Here is a 19,538-nt window from a genome sequence, read left to right as displayed (position 1 = left end):
GTCAGGATGCTCTCAGTCGTGCACTTGTAGGAAGTTCTTAGGATTTGGGGGCCCAAATCAAACTTCTTCAACCATCTGAGGTGAAAGAGGCGCTGTTGTGCCTTTTTCACCACACAGCTAGTGTATACTGACTACATGAAGTCCTCAGTGATGTGGATGCTGAGGAACTTGAAGCTGTTTACCCTCTCAACCCCAGATCCACTGATGTCAATAGGGGTTAGCCCGCCTCCATTCCTCCTGTAATCCACAACCAGCTCCTTTGTTTTTGCAACATTCTTGACACCACTGTGACAGAGAGATGACCTCTTCCCACTGAGTCTGCTCTGCCATTCCATCATGGCTTATTTATTATCCCTTGCAACCCCATTCTCCTGCATTCTCCTCATAATCTCTGATGCCCTTACTAATCAAAAACTTACCAAGATCTACTTTAAATATACCCAATGACTTAGCTTCCACAGCAACCTGTGGCAATGAATTCCTAGATTTGTCACCCTCTAGCTAAAGAACTTCCTTCTCTTCTCTGTTCTAAAGGGACATCCTTCTATACTGAAGCTGTGCCCTCTACACTCTCCTACAAAAGAAAACATCTTCTCCAGATCCACTCTATCTAGGCCTTTCAATTTTTGATCGGCTCGAATGAGATGACCCCCCTTCATTCTTCTAAACTCACATTGTAAAGTTTATCAGTGTAATAAATAATTCAAAAGCACTCTGTGGCTTGGGGTGTTTTGCAACCAATAAGAAGTGATCACTGCAGTAAGAGTGATCTTGATGAAGCACCTCAGCACAAAATATCAACTGCTTATTTCCCTCCATAGATGCTGCCTGATCTGCGAATTACCTTTAATTTTATGTTACTCTGGATTTCCAGCATCTGCAGAATCTCTTGTACTTATGATTCACTGCCATTTCATATTTTTTTGACATGTGCATATAGTTCAGAGAGATTTACCACTCCGAGATACAAGAGTCTACTTAATATCACAAATATATTCTAATGTTTCAAAGAACATTTACTATCAAAGAATGTATAAATTATACAACATAGAAACATAGAAAACCTATGGCACAATACAGGCCCTTCAGCTCATGATGCTGGATGTCCACATGATCAATGCCTCATATCATCTTATACACCTCTATCAGGTCACCTTTCATCCTCCGTCGCTCCAAGGAGAAAAGACCAAGTTCACTCAACCTATTCTCATAGTGGATGTTTCCCAATCCAGGCGACATCCTTGTAAACCTCCTCTGCACACTTTCAATACTTTTCACATCCTTCCTATAATGAGGTGACCAGAACTGAGCACAGTACTCCAAGTGGGGTATGATCAGGGCCCTACAAAGCTGTAACATTATGTCTCAGCTCTTAAACTCAATCCCACTGTTGATGAAGGTCAATGCATCATATGCTTTCTTAACCAGCAGAACAGCAGCTTTGAATGTCCTATGGACTCGGACACCAAGATCCCTCTGATCCTCCACACTGCCAAGAGTCTTACCATTAATACTATATTCTGCCATTGTGGCGACCCACTTCCTAGTGCACTCGAACCGGCTCACAAATAGCCAGCACGCCGGCACAAAGGCCAGTCCCAAAAGGGCGCCAGGTCTGCTTCACCAACAAAGGGAAAAGCCCGTGTGGGACTGTGAATACATGCCCCCTACAGCATCCGCGCGTGGGACAGGACTGTGAATACGTGCACCCTACAGCATCCGTGCCCGGGGAGGGCGGGATCAGGGAGGCTTTAAAGCGAAGCCGCGAAGTTCGAATAAAATCTTTTTTTAAACTGCAGTTTACCGACTCCGTGTCGTTATTTTAGCGCTGTGTGTAGCACACCGCTACAATTGGTGACCCCAACGACCCAAGCGATATTTGGGCCGAAGATGACCGACACCGCATCTGTTCATGCAGTTTCGTTGAAACTGCCAAGCTTCTGGACGCTGCGACCTCACCTATGGTTCCAGCAAGCAGAAGCCCAATTCCACGTTCGGCAGATAACCTCGGAGGACACACGTTACTACTACGTGGTGAGCTCCCTCGACCAGGACACAGCAGCCCAGGTTGAGGAGTTCATACAGTCACCCCCAGCAGACTGCAAATACACAGAATTCAAAGCCCTGCTCATAAGGACTTTCGGACTCTCGCGGCGCGAGCGGGCTGCCCGTTTACTGCACCTGGATGGTTTGTGAGACAGACATCCATCGGCTTTAATGAATGAGATGTTGTCTCTGGCCGGAGGACACAAGCCCTGCCTCATGTTTGAGCAGGCATTCCTGGAGCAGCTGCCCGAGGACATACGCCTGCTGCTGTCCGACGCGGATTTCAGCGACCCCCGGAAGGTGGCAGCCCGGGCGGACTTGCTGTGGAACGCCAAGAAGGAGAGTGGGGCGCCCGTCGCACAGATCACCAGGCCACGCTCCCAGCAGCAAACCAGACCAGGCCCAGCCGCAGAGCCCGCTAACCCCAGAGGCAGGGGTGAGGAGCCCAATGAACAATGGTGCTTCTACCACCAGCGGTGGGGCGCAGAAGCCCACCGCTGTAGCTCGCCCTGCAAGTTCCCGGGAAACGCCAGGGCCAGCCGCCGCTGATGGCTACGGCGGCTGGCCATCAGGATAGCCTCCTGTATGTGTGGGACAAGCGGTCGGGACGCCGTTTTTTGGTCGACACCGGTGCCGAGATCAGCGTCTTACCTCCGACGAGTTACGACACCCGCAACAGGGCACCGGGTCCCACCCTGAGGGCCGTGAACGGCAGCACAGTAAGGACAAAACAGAATGGCAGAAATTAAGTCGTGGGAGGCAGAGATTCAAATTCGTTTTTTGTCATTTTTCAGTGCATGAGAGCAAAGACAACCAAAATAGTTGTTCTTTCGGATCTGGTGCAGTATAAAAGAAAAGAAAATAAACATAAAGAACATGATAAATTTAAATACAAAAGCAATCATATAAAACAGACTGTATAAGTGACAATGTGTAGAGGGGTTGAAGGGTGCTGAGGGGCTGTAGTGATAATGTTCAAACAGTAAAAACAAGGTATTCTTTCCTTTTAACATCTTTACTTTCTCTGTTCACATTTAGTACACTAGCATCCCCATTTCTTACCCAACCACCCTTGTGCAATACCAATAACAGGGAAAGTGAACATCACAACTAAGTGCTTACATAGCTCAAATGAACAGAACTCAGCATGGGATGAGTAGCTGATGTGGATGCATATAAACCGATGCTAAGTGATATGTACATAGTGTACAATGGGTGAAGGTGTTGGTGAGACAGATAGGTTGGGGAAAACATCTTGTGCATTGCTTTTATACTTCATTCCTTAATGCAGAGATGAACAAGTTCTCCATTCAGCCTGCTTCGCAGTCTCGGTCAACTCACACTCTGTTTTCTTAGTAAATTTATCCTTCAGAATTCACCGTCACCTTTAACAATGAGGAACTGGAACCTGTGCATCACTAACCTGATTATAAATGTCATCCGAGCGTAACCGGCCAACAACCATTGAGATGAATGTCTTGCTAATCGGCACTCTTTGGAAATAACTCTCTGGGTAGTTTGGGGGTTTTTTTGAGCCCAGCAGGGAGGAGTATCCTGTACTACGTAGCAGTTTGCAAATGTCATCCAAATTGGAATCAGAAGATGAACGTGCAGCACTGTAACAGACACAATAATTTAATCATTTAGGATCCATGCTCAAAAACAGAGGCTGCAGGACAATGCAAACAAAAAACAGAACTACATCAACAATGCCTCCCCCTCCTACTTTCAAATCTCTTAGTATCTTTCCTTTCAGTTAGTCCTGACGAAGGGTCTCGGCCCGAAACGTTAACAGTGCTTCTCCTTATCGATGCTGCCTGGCCTGCTGTGTTCCACCACCATTTTGTGTGTGTTGCTAGAAAATTATTAGTATCTTTTCCTTTTGGTATAAATTGATTGAAATAAAATCTTTAATTAAAATAAAGAATGTGGGTGATATCATGAGGAAATTCACTCTCAATGTACAATAATAGCAAACTTCTCAAATGGACCTCAAAACAGGCAGCATGATAGTGTAGTAGGTAGCACAACTCCTTACAACACCAGCTGTAAGAATGGAGTTCAATTCCTGCCGCTGTCTGTTAGGAGTTTGTATATTCTCCCCAGTACCCCATGGATTTCCTCAGAGTACTCCAATTTCGTCCCCCATTCCAAAGACATACGGGTTAGGGATAGTAAGTTGCTGTGTTAGCACCAGAAGCGTGGCCCCCAACACATTTCACCCTATCTTTTGATGTATATGTGATAATGAATTTCAGAATCAGTGTAAAATAAAAGTACCACAGGCAGGATTGTTAACCGAACATGCTGACATGCAGTTTAACTCTGAAATCTCTGTAGCAAGATTGGTGGCAATTTGCAGGGCCAGTACTTCTTTCAGGAGGCACAAGCCCAATGAAATTCAAAACGTTCAACTGTTTTCCATTTGGTACTTCATACACTTATTGGGTGCCTTTCCCCCACCATGCAGCACTACTCCAAATGTAAAAGTAGACATTTAATTCAGGCTTTTGCTGATATTTTTAATGATGCAGACCATAACACAGCAGGGCAGAATTAGGCCATTTAGCCCATCGAATCTGCTCTGCTATTTAATCATGTAAACATAGAAAACCTACAGCACAATACAGGCCCTTCGGCCCACAAAGTGGTGCCAAACATGCCCTTCCCTGAGAAATTACCCAGGGTTACCCACAGCCCTCTATCTTACTAAGCTCTATGGACCTATGCAAAAGTCTCTTAAAAGACCCTATCGTATCCGCCTCCACCACCGTTGCCGGCAGCCCATTCCATGCACTCACCACTCTCTACGTAAAAAACTTACCCCTGACATCTCCTCTGTACCTACTCTCCAGCACCTTAAACCTGTGCCCTCTCGTGTTAGCCATTTCAGCCCTGGGAACAAGCCTCTGACAATCCACACGATCAATCAGAAAGGGAGTAGAAATAGACCAGGGAATTATAGACCAGTGAGTCTTACCTCAGTGGTTGGTAAGCTGATGGAGAAGATCCTAAGAGGCAGGATTTATGAACATTTGGAGAGGGATAATATGATTAGGAGTAGTCAGCACGGCTTTGTCAAAGGCAGGTTGTGCCTTATGAGCCTGATTGAATTTTTTGAGGAAGTGACTAATCACATTGATGAAGGAAGAGCAGTAGATATAGTGTATATGGATTTCAGCAAGGCATTTCATAAGGTACCCCATGCAAGGCTTATTGAAAAAGTAATGAGGCATGGGATCCAAGGGGACATTGCTTTGTGGATCCAGAACTGGCTTGCCCACAGCAGGCAAAGAGTGGTTGTAGACGGGTCATATTCCGCATGGAGGTCGGTCACCAGTGGGGTGCCTCAGGGATCTGTTCTGGGACCCTTCCTCTTCGTGATTTTTATAAATGACCTGGATGAGGAAGTGGAGGGATGGGTTAGTAAGTTTGCTGATGACACAAAGGTTGGAGGTGTTGTGGACAGTGTGGAGGGCTGTCAGAGGTTACAGCGGGGCATTGATAGGATGCAAAACTGGGCTGAGAAGTGGCAGATGGAGTTCAACCCAGGTAAGTGTGAAGAGGTTCATTTTGGTAGGTCAAATATGAAGGCAGAATATAGTATTAGTGGTAAGACTCTTGGCAGTGTGGAGGATCAGAGGGATCGTGGGGTCCGAGTCCATAGGACACTCAAAGCAGCTGCGCAGGTTGACTCAGTGGTTAAGGCGGCGTATGGTGTATTGGCCTTCATCAATTGTGGAATTCAATTTAGGAGCCGAGAGGTAATGTTGCAGCTGTATAAGACTCTGTTCAGACCCCGGAGTATTTTGCTCAGTCCTGGTTGCCTTACTAAAAGAAGGATGAAGGGTATAGAGGAGTTTTACAAGGATGTTGCCTGGATTGGGGAGCATGCCTAATGAGAATAGGTTGAGTGAACTCGGCCTTTTTGCCTTGGAATGATGGAGGATGAGAGGTGACCTGATAGAGATGCATAAGTTGATGAGAGGCAGTGATCATGTGGATAGTCAGAAGCTTTTTCCCAGGGCTGAAATGGTTGCCACAAGGGGACACAGGTTTAAGTTGCTGGGGAGTAGGTACAGAGGAGATGTCAGGGGTAAGTTTTTTACTCAGAGAGTGGTGAGTGTGTGGAATGGGCTGCCGGCAACGGTGGTGGAGGCAGATATGATAGGGTCTTTTAAGAGACTTTTAGATAGGTACATGGAGCTTAGAAAAATAGAGGGCTATGGGTAAGCCTAGTAATTTCTAAGGTAGGGAAATGTTTGGCATAACTTCGTGGGCCAAAGTGCCTGTATTGTGCTGTAGGTTTTCTATGTTTCTATGCCTCTCATCATCTTATAAACCTCTATCAGGTCACCACTCATCCTCCATCGCACAGGGCCAAAAAAAGCAGCAGAGGGTTGTAAATTTAGTCAGCTCTATCTTGTGTACCTGTCTACAAAGTACCCAGGACACCTTCAAGGAGTGGTGTCTCAGAAAGGCAGCGTCCATTATTAAGGACCCCCAACACCCATGGCATGCCCTTTTCTCACTGTTACCATCAGGTAGGAGGTACAGAAGCCTGAAGGCACACACACAGCGATTCAGGAACAGCTTCTTCCCCTCTGCCATCTGATTCCTAAATGGACATTGAATCTTTGGACACCACCTCATTTTTAAAAAAAATATACAGTATTTCAGTTTTTGCATTTTTTAAAAATCTATTCAATATACGTAATTGATTTGTTTTTTTTTTCTCTGCTAGATTATGTATTGCATTGAACTGCTGCTGCCAAGTTAACAAATTTCACATCACATGCCGGTGATAATAAACCTGATTCTGATTTCTTTTATCCCCTCCTCAGCACCACTCGCTGGCCTTCTCCCTCTAACTGTTGATGCCATGTCCAATCAAAAACCTATATAGCTCTGCCATAAACACACCCAATGATCTGGCCTCCACAGCCGCCTGTGGTAATAAAATTCCACAGATTTATCACCCTCTGGGTAAAGAAATTTCTCCACATCTCTTTTTAAATGGACACCCTTCTATCCTGAGGATGTGCCCTCTTGTACTAGACTACCACCCCCACCATAGGAAATATCCTTCCACAGTTTACTCTATCTAGGCCTTTCAACATTCAAAAGGTTTCAATAAACCACCTTCCCCCCCCCCCCCACCCCCGAAATCCTTCTAAATTTCAGCAAGTACAGATCCAGAGCCATCGTATGATAACCTTTTCATTCCAGGAATCATCCTTGTGAACCTCCTCTGAACCGTCTCCAATACCAACAAATCTTTTCTTAGGAGCCCAAAACTGTTCATGATACTCAAGGTGAGGCCTCACCAGTGCCTTATAAATCCTCAGCATTGCATCCTTACTCTTGTACTCTCAACCTCTTGAAATGAATGTATTTGCCTTCTTCACCACTGAATTAACCTGCAAGTTAACTTTTAGGATGTTCTGCACAAGGACTCCCAAGTCCCTTTGCATCTCATTTTTTAGGATTTTCTTCCCATTTAGAAAATATTCTGCACATTTACTTCTGCTACCAAAGTGCATGACCATGCATTTTCCAACATTGTATTTCATTTGCCACTCTCTAGCCCATTCTCCTACCTTGTCTACATCCTTCTGCATCCTACCTGTTTCCTTAACACTACCTGCCCCTCCACCAATCTTCATATGATTCTGAAAACCTGGGAACAAAGCCATCTATTTCATCATTTAAATCATTGATATACTGCATAAGAACTGGCCCCAACATCGACTCCTGCAGAACAACACTAGTCACTGGCAGCCAACCAGAAAAGAATTCTTTTTTTCCCCACTTACTGTCTCCTACCAATCCGGCAAATGTTCTAACCATGCCAATAATTTTCCTGTTATGCCACGGGCACTTAACTTGGTAAGCAGCCTCATGTGTGTCACCTTGTCAAAGGCCTTCTGAAAGTCCAACTATACAACATCCACTGCATCCCCTTTATCTATCCTATGTGTAATGTCAAAGAATTCCAACAGGTTTGTCAGACAGGATTTTCCCTGAAGGAAGCCATGCTGACTTTGTCCTATCTTGTCCTGTGTCGCCAAATATTCCATAACCTCATCCTTAACAACTGACTCCAACATCTTCCCAACCACTGACGTCAGGCTAACTGGTCTATAATTTCCTTTCTGCTGTCTTCCTCCTTTCTTGAAGAGTGAAGTGACATTTGCAATTTTCCAGTCCTCTGACACCATGTCAGAGTCCAATGATTTCTGAAAGATCATTACTAATGCCCCCACAATCTCTACCACTACCTCTTTCAGAACCCAAGGGTGCAGTTCATCTGGTCCAAGTGGCTTATGTACCCTTACGTCTTTCAGCTTTTTGAGCACCTTCTCCCTTGTAACTTCTCCCTTCTCACTTCTTTTTCCTCACACCCTTCAACACTTAGCACACTGCTAATGTCTTTCACAGTGAAGACTGATGCAAAATACTCATTCAATTCATCTGCCATCACCTTGGCCCCCGCTATTATTTCTCCAGCCTCAGTTGTATATCCACTCTCATCTCTATTTTTTTAGACATTTGAAAAAGCTTTTACTATCCACTATTTGGATGTACAAAAAAATCCAAATATCTTTTGAATTCCTTTGCTCAAACTTTCAACATTAATGTATCTTTAAGTTTAAGATAAAGAGATGATTAGCTTTATTTATCACACATACATCGAAACATACAATGAAATGCATCGTTTACATCAAATCAAATCTTCAAGGATTGTGCTGGGGGCAGCCTGCAAGTGTTGTCACGTTTCCGGTTCCAATATAGCAAGCTCACAATTTACTAACCTTAAACTGTATGTCTTTGGAATATAGGGGGAATATGGAGCAGCCAGAGGAAACCTACACTGTCACAGGGAGAACATACAAACTCCTTACAGACAGCAGTGTGAATTGAAACTCAATCTTACAAGTTGGTGCTGTAAAGCGTGGTGCTAACGATTACTTTACCATATCGCCTCGGGCAAGTCCAAGGTCTGATGATCATGTTATGGCCCAAATGGTCATTCATCTTTCACTATTTTGCTACTAATTAAGATGCCTTGATTTTTTTCCTCTTCCATCTTCATAGTTGACAATTCCATCTATCTCTCAGCTCTGCATCAAAATTACTTAGAAAATAATGACAAACCGCAGCTGACTTATAGAACTTGATTAGACGTTATCAGTAACATCCTGTCAATGACGGTACTTGCACATTAACCCAATTCTCCGTTTTTGTTGCCTAATGAATCTCCAAACCAGGGAGCCATTTGTCTGACATCCCATGTGCTTTGGCTTTGGGGTTACCCAAGACAGTGATGGTAAATACCACAGGACATCTGTTTAAGGCGAGTGGAGGAAATAGAAACATAGAAAAACCTACAACACAATGCTTCGGCCCACAATGCTGTGCCGAAATGTCGAAGGATTTTTTTTTTGTGCAGAGAGAGTGGTAACTGCCTAGAATGCATTGCCAAGAACGGAGGTAGGGACATTTGAAAGACTCTAGATAGATAGATAGCTAGAAAGACAGATATCTTATTGATCCCAAAAGAAATTACAATGTCACAGTAGCATTACAAGTGTATAGATATACAAATATTAGAAGTGAAATAAGAAAAAGTAAAAAAAGTGAACACAGACAGTCCAACAGGAAGGGGCTGTCACTTCCCCAGCTACAAGTTGACTCACTATAGAGCGTAATGGCCACGGGCAAGAGCGGCACTGTTGTCTTGGTCTATCACTGAAAGTGCTCCTCTGTTCAGCCAAATTGGCATACAAAGGGTGAGAAATATTATCCAGAATTGCCAGGATGTTCTGCAGAGTCCTTTGTTCTACCGCATGGATGTAAGAAAAGTGCAGGTTATGGGCTGTGTAGGAGGGAAAGGTTAGACAGATCTCAAAGAAGTTTAGAAAAGGTCAGCCCAACATTGTGTGGCCTGAAGGGCTCATGCTGTGGTGTATGGTTCTGTGTTAATAGTCTCTCAGTTCACAACATGCAAGACGGTGGAGACCCAGTGGTAAGATGGCTGCCTCGCAGCTTCTCTGATCTGGGTTCAATCCAGTTCTTGGGTCCATTTCTGATGCCAACACAGTATGCCCATAACTTACTAACTCTGACCTTATGTCTTTGGGGCGAAACCTACGAGATCACAGGGAGAACATTATGGACCACAGAAGAAATCAAACATCGACCACTAATTGCTGGCACTGTAAAGCTCAACAGCTACACTACCATGGCACTACCACATAAAACATGAAAATGACAAGAGCCCTGAGTAGAGTGCACAGTACCTGTATCGGTAGTAGGAAACCAGCATCCTTTCTCTCACCTCTCCTTCTATTTTCTGGTCGATCACAAGCAGCATGACTCCATACAAGTACAAGGCTTCACACTGAACAATAACAACAGTAATAATAAATAAAACAAGAATAATAAATCAAACAAATGTGATCTTTACTGGTAGGTTAGAGAATAAGGTGTTACTTTAAGCTTTTAATCAAGAAATTTAAACTTACCAAAGTTCAAAGTAAAATTTATTATCAGAGTACATACATGTCGCCACATACAACCCTGAGATTCATTTTCTGTGGGCATACTTAGCAAACCTATAGAATGGTAACTGTAAACAGGATCAATGAAAGAGCAAGAGCAGAAAAGACAACAAACTGCAAGTGCAGATATAAATAAATGGCAATAAATAACAAAGACATGAAAAAACAAGATAAAGAGTCCTTAAATTGAGTTCATCAGTTGTAGGACCATCTCAATAGATGAATGTAGTTATCACCTTTTGTCCAAGAATCTGATTCTTGAACCTGGTGGTGCAAATCCTGAGGCACCTGTACCTTCTACCTGATGACAGCAGCAAAAGAAGATCATGGTGGTGAGGATCTCTGATGATGGATGTTGCTTTTCTACAGCAACGTTTCATGTAGATGTGCTCACTGGTTGGGAGGGCTTTACCTGTGATATACTGGGCTGAATACATTACCTTTTGTAGGATTTTCTGCTCAAAGGCATTGGTGTTCCCACATCATGCCGTAATGCAGTCAGTCAGCACACTTTCCACCACGCATCTATAGAAGTTTGCCAAGGTTTTCGAAGACATGCCAAACCTCCACAGACTCCTGAGGAAGTAGAGGTGCTGCTGTGCTTTCTTCACAATAATATTTATATGATGGGTCCAAGAAAGGTTCTCTGATTTAGTGATACCCAGGAATTTAAAGTTACTGGCCCTCTGATCCTCCAATGAGGACTGGCTCATGGACCACTGGTTTCCCTCTCCTGAAGTCTTCCATGGTCTTATTGACTGAGTGACAGGTTGTTGTTATGATCCTACTCAGCCAAATTTTCAGTCTACCTCCTGTATGCTGATTCATCACCCCCTTTAATACAGCCCATACCAGTGACGTTGTCAGCAAAATTGAATATGATGTTGGAGCTGAACTTAGCCACATAGTCTTAGAGTAGGAATAAAGTGAGTAGAACAGGGGGCTAAGTATACATCCCTGCGCTGATGGAGATTGCGTGAAATGGAAGAGATGCGGTCGAGAGCAGCATTAATGGTGGAGGAAGGGAAGCCCCTTTCTTTGAAAAAGGAGGATATCTCCTTCGTTGTAGAATGAAAAGTCTCATCCTGAGATGCGGCAGAGACAGAGGAATTGAGAGAAGGGGATGGTGTTTTTATAAGTGGAAAGAGGTATAGTCAAAGTAGCTGTGAGAGTCCGTGGGGTTACAATAGATATCAGTGGATAAGCTGTCTCCAGAGACAGACACAGTGAAATCGAGAAAGGGGATGGAGGTGTTGAGATGGACCAGGTAAATTTGAGTGCAGGGTGGAAGTTGGAGGCAAAGTGGATGAAGTTGACGAGTTCAGCACAGGTGCAGGAAGCAGCACCAATGCAGTCATCAATGTAGTATAGGAAAAGTGTGGGACAGTCACCAGTGTAGGCTTGGAACATAGACTGTTCCACATAGCTGACAAACAGGCAGGAATAGCTGGGGCCCATGCAAGTGCCCACAGCTACACCTTTTGTTTGAAGGAAGTGGGAGGAGCCAAAGGAGAAATTATATGGAGTGAGGACAAGTTCCACTAGGCAGAGGAAAGTGGTAGTGGAGGGGAACTTGTGGGGTGTGGTGTCCAGAAAGAAATGGAGAGCTTTGAGACCCAGTTTTTTCTACCTTTCATCTGACATCAGCGTACTTATTATGCAATTTTTACTGCTCATTGCTGAATGGTAGCAGCTTGAACAGCTCACTTGGCCCGATGTGCCTAGACTGAGTTTTATAATAGAAATGTAGCTCATTCCATTCCCCTATCTATTTGCTACTGGTGAACATTGGTTTACCTTAAAGTCCATATCCAATTCCTCCTTGAAAGCCACGAGGGACCCTACTTTCAACTGATTCAGTGCAAGTCTTTGTAAACATGAGGAGTGAAGCCCTCAGGACATGCTGGCATTGCAGTTAGTGCGATCGTTTTACAATGCCAGCTGCAAGATTGGGGTTCAATTCCCACCGTTGTATGTTCTCCCCATAACTGGGTAGGTTCCTCTGGTTTCCTCCCACGTTCCTAAGACATGGGCATGCTATGTTGGCAACACTTACACCAGCACAATCCTCGCTATTTGATTTGATGCAAAAACGACACATTTCACTGTATGTTTCAAAGTACACGTGACAAATAAAGTTAATCTCTAATCTTTATTAGTATTTATTGACTTTCCGGTCAAAAACATCAAATATTGACTGGTGAAGTACAAGTAGTTCTGCTATGACATGCATTCCCACTATCTGGAATATGATTATGGAATTAGGGACATTACCTGCATTGCACAGGCCACAGTTGTCACAGTGCCAACACGATCGGGAAAACCTGATTAAATCTGTGCTTTTCAGGCAAATACAGCCTGTTTTGCTAACACCATAACTTTCTGTAACAGCTGCATCACCATTTTGTATAAGATTTCAATGCAGCAGATCTCAGGACAATGCAACAGATTGTGAGGACTGATGAAAACATCATCAGGGTCTCTCCCCTCTCTCTCCCCCCCCACATTCAGGACATTTATCAGAAGCCCTGAATACACAGTGCCTCCAGCCTTGTCAAAGACCCTTTCCATCCAGGAGGCTCCACCACCAGACTGTTAGACTTAACACCCTGCAGCCAACTAGCACATGTCTGTCTGAACGCCCTGCCTCAGCCCCCCCGCCACTCCGTACAGCTTCCCAACTCACCCACACACTCTCATCCTCCACTGCACTTCTCATCTTTTATTGCTGCTGTTTCACATATTTATACCACTGCTTGTTTTATTATAATAGTGTCAGTAACATCATACTGTTTTACATAAACAAGCACCTCACATGTTAAGTAAACCTGTCAATCCTCAGGCCATGCCACTCTGGGACTTGTGTTAATATGATTTTATGACTGTATGTGCTGTGTGTGAGTATTTGCACTGTATTTTTCACCATGACCTAGAGGAACGATGTTTTGTTTGGCTGTACACACGTGTCGGGTTGGATGACAATGAACTTGAACTTACAAGAAGTTGTTTTCCATCTTCATTTAGCAGTACTGTTTCAAGGGTCTGCTGAATGTAGACACCTTCATTGAGATCCTCAAGAAATCTGAAATAACCCAGCAGAGAGGTGTGATTCAACATTGGTCACATGTCACTGGCACAAGTAGGATCAGAATTAGAATCAGGTTTATTATCACCAGCATGTGACATGAAATTTGTTAACTTAGCAGCAGCAGTTCCATGCAATACATAATCTAGCAGAGAAACAAATAATAATAATAGACAAGTAAATTATGTATGTTGAATAGATTTTTAAAATGTGCAAACAGAAATACTGTTTTGCAACTCATGCAATTAGTTTCGCTTTACAGAATCAAATCTACAAGGCAATTTGTTTTACATTGAAGCTATATATTGTACATCTTTCAGTGTACAGCACAGAAGTGTAGTGGCTAGCACAATGCTTTACAGTGCAGGTGATCCAGGTACAATTCCCACCACTGCCTGTAAGGAGCTTGTACGTCTTCCCCATGACCACATAGGTTTCCACCAGGTACTCCAATTTCCTCCCACAGTCCAAAGCCATACCGGATGATAGGCTAATCGGTTATTGTAAATTGTCCCATGAAACACACACACATATCAATAAAATCAGTATAGATACAACAATTAAGTTTCTTAAAAAGGAAAATAATCTTCCATACAAGTCTTAAATTAATATCATATAGTCGATCTTATTTCCAAATTAAATTCAGCATTGACAGAACACACTTTTACCTGTTCAAATCAAATACATATTTGTGAACGCTTTCAAAAGCAAGGTAGAATCTTGTCAATATTTCAATGTGATTATCACGGAATTCCTCATCTAAGTCTTGTAGTTCTGGTTTTGATTCCAACTTGCTTTCAAAGTCCTCTGGGCCCTTAAAACAAGATTAACTATATAGTTAAAGCAGCCGTCGTTCTTTAACGGAAAAATACATGCCTTGTTCAACAGGCATACAGACTCTCACTGTTTAACTTGAACTCTAACTTCAAATGGAAAATCCTACAAAAGGCGGGGGATTTGGGCCAGTACATCACAGGTAAAGCCGTTGTAGCCCGAGCACATCAACATGAAACACTGTCATAGAAAAGCAGCATTCATCATCAGAGATAGAAAAAGTGAAACATGGAATTTCTATACCCATAAACAAAAAAATTCAGATGCTGGAAATCTTCAGCAACACACACACACAAAATACTGGAGGAACCCAGCAAAAGCAGGCAGCATTTATGGAGGGAAATAAATGTTGCTGTCTCAGGCCAAGACCCTTTGTCACCACACTGTTATGATCTCTAGGAATCCTAAAACTGGGATCACACGATACTCATTTAAAAACAGCTTGGGGGTTTATGTTGGGCTTTTAGCCAACATCCATCACTGTTTTCCCCGTGACTGCATGGGTTTCCTTTGGGTACTCCAATTTCCTCTCTGTACTGGTTAGTAGTTTAATTGGTCATTGTAAATGTCCCCTGATTAGGCTAGGATTAAATTGGGGGGTTGCTGAACAGCGTGACTCGAAGGCCCAGAAAGGCCTATTCTGCACTGTATCAGTAACACAGTGGCATTCCAATCAGATATTGAGACATCATGGAATTTAATGGAGTGAGTTGTTTGAGAAAGTAGTTGAAGCAGGTACAATAAAGACATTTTTAAAACTTTTAGACATGTATATGTACAGCAGAGATATAAGGGAATAATGCCTGGTTTCGAATCCAATTTGCAGTTGATGAGATTAACTGTCAATCAAGTAAGGGACCCCTACTTTTTATGATATAAGTGACCTGGATGAAAATGTAGATGGGTGAGCTAGTAAATTTACAAACAGTACAAAGATTGGTGGTGCTGTGGATAGCATAGATATACAAAGAATCAGTTGCACACATGCACAGAGAAATGGTAGATGGAGTTTAATCTGGTCAAATGCTCGGTGGGCTACTTTGTGAAATCAAACGTATAGGAACAGCATGTTGTTAATGGCAAGACTCAATTGTATCGATTTAGAGAGGGATGTTGGGATCCCTCAACATTGAAAGCACAGGTTAATAGGATGGCAAAGAAAGTGCTTGCCTTAGTTGAGATACTCAGTTCAAGAGATGGAAAGTTATGTTGCAACTTTATAAAAAACTCAAGTTAGACCATGTCTGGAGTATTGCATTCAGTTCTGGTCACCCATTTATAGAAAGGGTGCTCAGGCTTTGCAGAGGGTGCGGAACAGGATGCTGAAGTAACACTCACAAAATGCTGGAGGAACTCAGCAGGCCAGACAGCATTTATGGAAAAGAGTAAACAGTTGACATTTCAGACCAAAACCCTTCATCAGGCCTGAAAAGATGCTGCCTGGATTAGGGGGCATGTGCTATAAATAGAAGTTGGACAAACTCTAGTTGTTTTCTCTTGAGTTTGGGAAGCTGAGGGGAGATCTGATAGAAATGTACAAGTTTATGAGAGGCATAGATAGAGTAGACAACTGATATCTTTTTCCAGGGTCAACATGCTTAATACTAAATGACATACATTTAAGGGGAGATTGAGGTTGAAAGGAGAATGCAGAACAAGTATTTTATTTTAAAAAGAGTGGTGAGTGCCTGCCAATATACTGCAAAGCTTGGTAGTAGACATATATGCAACATAAACATTTATGAGGCTCTTCTGCACGTGAATGTGCAGAGACTGGATAGATATGTATATTGTGTAGGCAGAAGGCAGACTGAATAACTCTGTGACTCTCCAGTAGTGCTGTTTATAAACACTTATACACTAATTGTCTGCAATTTCTCCTACACTCTAAGAAAATTTACAAGATTCACTTCCAAGTTCCAGAGAGTACTTTGATATGTCGCACGGTTGTGAAAGGTGCTATACAAATGTAGATGTTGTCAGCACTCTGTTGGGCAGTCATAGCCATTGGAGGCTACTTACACAGAGAAAGCTGGCATACAAGGCCGAATGGGAAATACTGATGTTGCAATTTATACCGATAAATGTTTTATACACATGACAACAGGAAGTAGTTCATCGACAGGAAGTGCAACCTATAAGTTTTTGTGTTCTTACTAATAATTTCACTGCAAAACAAAAATTAAAAATCATGTCCAAATGGTAGAAATGTGGCTATCCTGCAGATATTTACTCTCAAAATGAGGCCGCCTCGGAATTTGTTATTTCACTTGGTGAGGCATACAATTCAATTGTATGCTATTGGGGAAATTCGGCAAGGACTTGCCAAGCTAAAACAAGGGGCTATATTGCAAATAGACAAAGACATGTTAAAAAATGTTGCTGTATTAGTAAGCTAGCAGGGTAACACAACAGGGCGAATGTTATGGTGAACTTTAGTTTTGTTTTCAGCATACCACTGAACATTTCGGAGAATACTCAGATCCAGAAGCCCTCACCTTAAAGTAACTAAAGTCACAAATAATGTCTCCATATTTTTGCTGCTCGGCTTTGTCTCGGAGTCTGAAAACACTCGGAACGAACTCGGACAGTCTCAAAAGTTCTGCAATTATGGCGTTACCGCGGGACACGATCCGCAGAATTGCTTGCCCACAGAGGTTGTTCTCCGCCAGGAAGTCCACCATGGCCGACAAGGGGTAAATCCGATGCAGGAGAGGACACCAACAAACGACCACTGAAACGCCCCCACCCCCTCAGACGCCTGTACCTACTGGATTGATTGCGGCCAGCCCGTGTACATGCCGCAATGCTCCTTCATGCCCTGGTGAGTGTTTCAAAGGCAATGTCACTCTGCGGTGGGATTACAGCAGAGAACTCCAGCGGACAGTCAGATCGCTCCCCCTCATATCCTTGGCCAAAGGCTGCAGACGGAGAAACAGCGCAAGGCTTTCTTGTGCCTGTTTAACAGGGTTCGATGCACAACAGCTCACACTCCTTCTTCCATGTTGATCATATGACTCCTTCCTGTCATCCCAGCACGTGACCAGGAGGCGCTCTTTCCTGATGACGAATGAGGCGAGACCGCTGCTGATTCGCTTATACCACATACCCCGAAACTTAACCTTCTCAATAAGAGGAAGGAAATCTCTCTGCACAATAATCGGCTCACTCTATTGAGTTTATTATTTTTAAAGTTTCTAAAAACGTACCAAACTTGAGATGTGATTTATTTTGTTTGAAAGAATGTCGCTGTGAAAAAAATAAAGATTAGCTTTATTGGTCACATGAACAATGAAATATACCGTGGTGTCAACGACCAACAGAGTCCGAAGATTGTACTGAGGGCAGCCCAGTGTCTTTATGCTTCTAGCACCAACACAGCATGCCCACAATTTACCAACCCTAACTGGGATTATGCCAAGGCACTTGTTCACGCAAGGGGTCTGAGCACAAACAGAACAGTCAAATGGGCTAAGTGCTAAAAACCACTGCAGGAGGCTTTCAGTGCGTCACCCCGCAGTTCCCCTATAACCACAGCATGTATAATATTTGTTCTTAAACTTCCAGCTTCACAAACATCCAGGGACCTAAATTGCTTTTCCAGGTGATGCTAAGATTGACATACCTCTTCTGTAACCTCATCTACTGCATTCAGTGCTCCCAATGTGGTCTCCTCCGCATTGGTGAGATGAAGCTCAGATTTCTGGAGCACCCATGCTCTGTTTGCAATGGCTAACCCCGTCTTCCAGTCACATACCATATCAAATTGGTATCCTCCATCTCCCTCCTCCATCCTCCATCTTCTCCATTGCCAAAATAAACTAAATGTTCCTCTCTACCTTTAGTCCTCATGCAGTGTTTTAACTCAAAATATCAACAATTCAGATCAGATTGAGAAGATTAGATTGTCACATGTACATTGAAACTTACAGTGAAATGTGTCATTTGCATCAATGACCAACACGGTTTGGGGATGTGGGGGCAGCTCTCAAATGGCATCAACATAGCATGCCCACAACTTACTAACCCTAACCTGTACATCTTTGGACTGTGGCAGAAAACTAGAGCACCCAAAGGAAATAGTACCACCCAGTAGATTCCTCTCTTCTGTAGATGCTCCTGAACCCACTGAATTCCTCCAGCAGGTTGTTTATTGATCTGTAATGTCTTGTATCTTGACAAGAGAGTGTTTTTCTCTCAAAAATGCAATGATTTGGATAAAATGTTAAATGCGGGCCTGTTTTGTAAGGTGGAATATCCAACAATTGTCATGGTATGGTAGCATAGCATTTATGCAATAACTTTACAGTGCCAGCAATCAGTGATTGCAGTTCGATTGAGGGCTATGCTGGGCTGTTTCTAGAGTAGTTGGCACAGCATTGTGGGCCGAAGGACCTGTAATGTGCTGTAGATTTCTATTTCTATGCTCTGGCTTCCTCCCACATTCCAAAGATGTGCAGGTTAGGGCTAGTAAGTTGTGGACATACTATGTTGGCTAGTTCAACCCAGGTAAGTGTGAGGTGGTTCATTTTGGTAGGTCAAATATGATGGTAGAATATAGTATTAATGGTAAGACTCTTGGCAGTGTGGAGGATCAGAGGGATCTTGGGGTCCAAGTCCATAGCACACTCAAAGAGCTGCGCAGATTGACTCTATGGTTAAGAAAGCATACATCAAACCTTCATCAATCGTGGGATTGAGTTTAGGAGCCGAGAGGTAATGTTGCTATATAGGACCCTGGTCAGACCACACTTGGAGTACTGTGCTCAGTTCTGGTCGCCTCACTATAGGAAGGATGTGGAAACCAAAGAAAGGGTGCAGAGGAGATTTACAAGGATGAGAATAGGTTGAGTGAACTTGGCCTTTCTTCCTTGGAATGACAGAGGAGGAGAGGTGACCTGATAGAGGTGTATAAGATGATGAGAGGCATTAATTGTGTGGATAATCAGAGGCTTTTTCCCAGGGCTGAAATGGCTAGCATGAGATGGCACCGTTTTAAGGTGCTTGGA

The 19,538-nt window shown here is 43.3% G+C and overlaps 1 protein-coding gene across 1 annotated transcript in view; it reads right to left on the bottom strand.

Moving 5' to 3' along the window:
* Positions 1-17,552, bottom strand: part of washc5 (WASH complex subunit 5) — a 159,276-nt gene extending 141,724 nt beyond the window's left edge. Inside the window, exons 1-5 of the mRNA XM_073052838.1 lie at positions 17,028-17,552; positions 14,364-14,509; positions 13,608-13,692; positions 10,350-10,450; positions 3,470-3,662 (exon numbers count right to left, since the gene is read on the bottom strand). Coding sequence (XP_072908939.1) covers positions 3,470-3,662; positions 10,350-10,450; positions 13,608-13,692; positions 14,364-14,509; positions 17,028-17,213 — 711 coding nt within the window. The 5' untranslated portion in view covers positions 17,214-17,552. The remainder of the gene's footprint in view (positions 1-3,469; positions 3,663-10,349; positions 10,451-13,607; positions 13,693-14,363; positions 14,510-17,027) is intronic.
* Between the last annotated feature and the right edge of the window lie 1,986 nt (positions 17,553-19,538).

Source organism: Hemitrygon akajei, chromosome 1 (genome assembly GCF_048418815.1).
Source record: "Hemitrygon akajei chromosome 1, sHemAka1.3, whole genome shotgun sequence".
Taxonomy (NCBI): Eukaryota; Metazoa; Chordata; class Chondrichthyes; order Myliobatiformes; family Dasyatidae; genus Hemitrygon; species Hemitrygon akajei.
The sequence above is the reverse complement of the archived record's forward strand: the minus strand, read 5'-3'. Positions and strand labels throughout refer to the sequence as shown.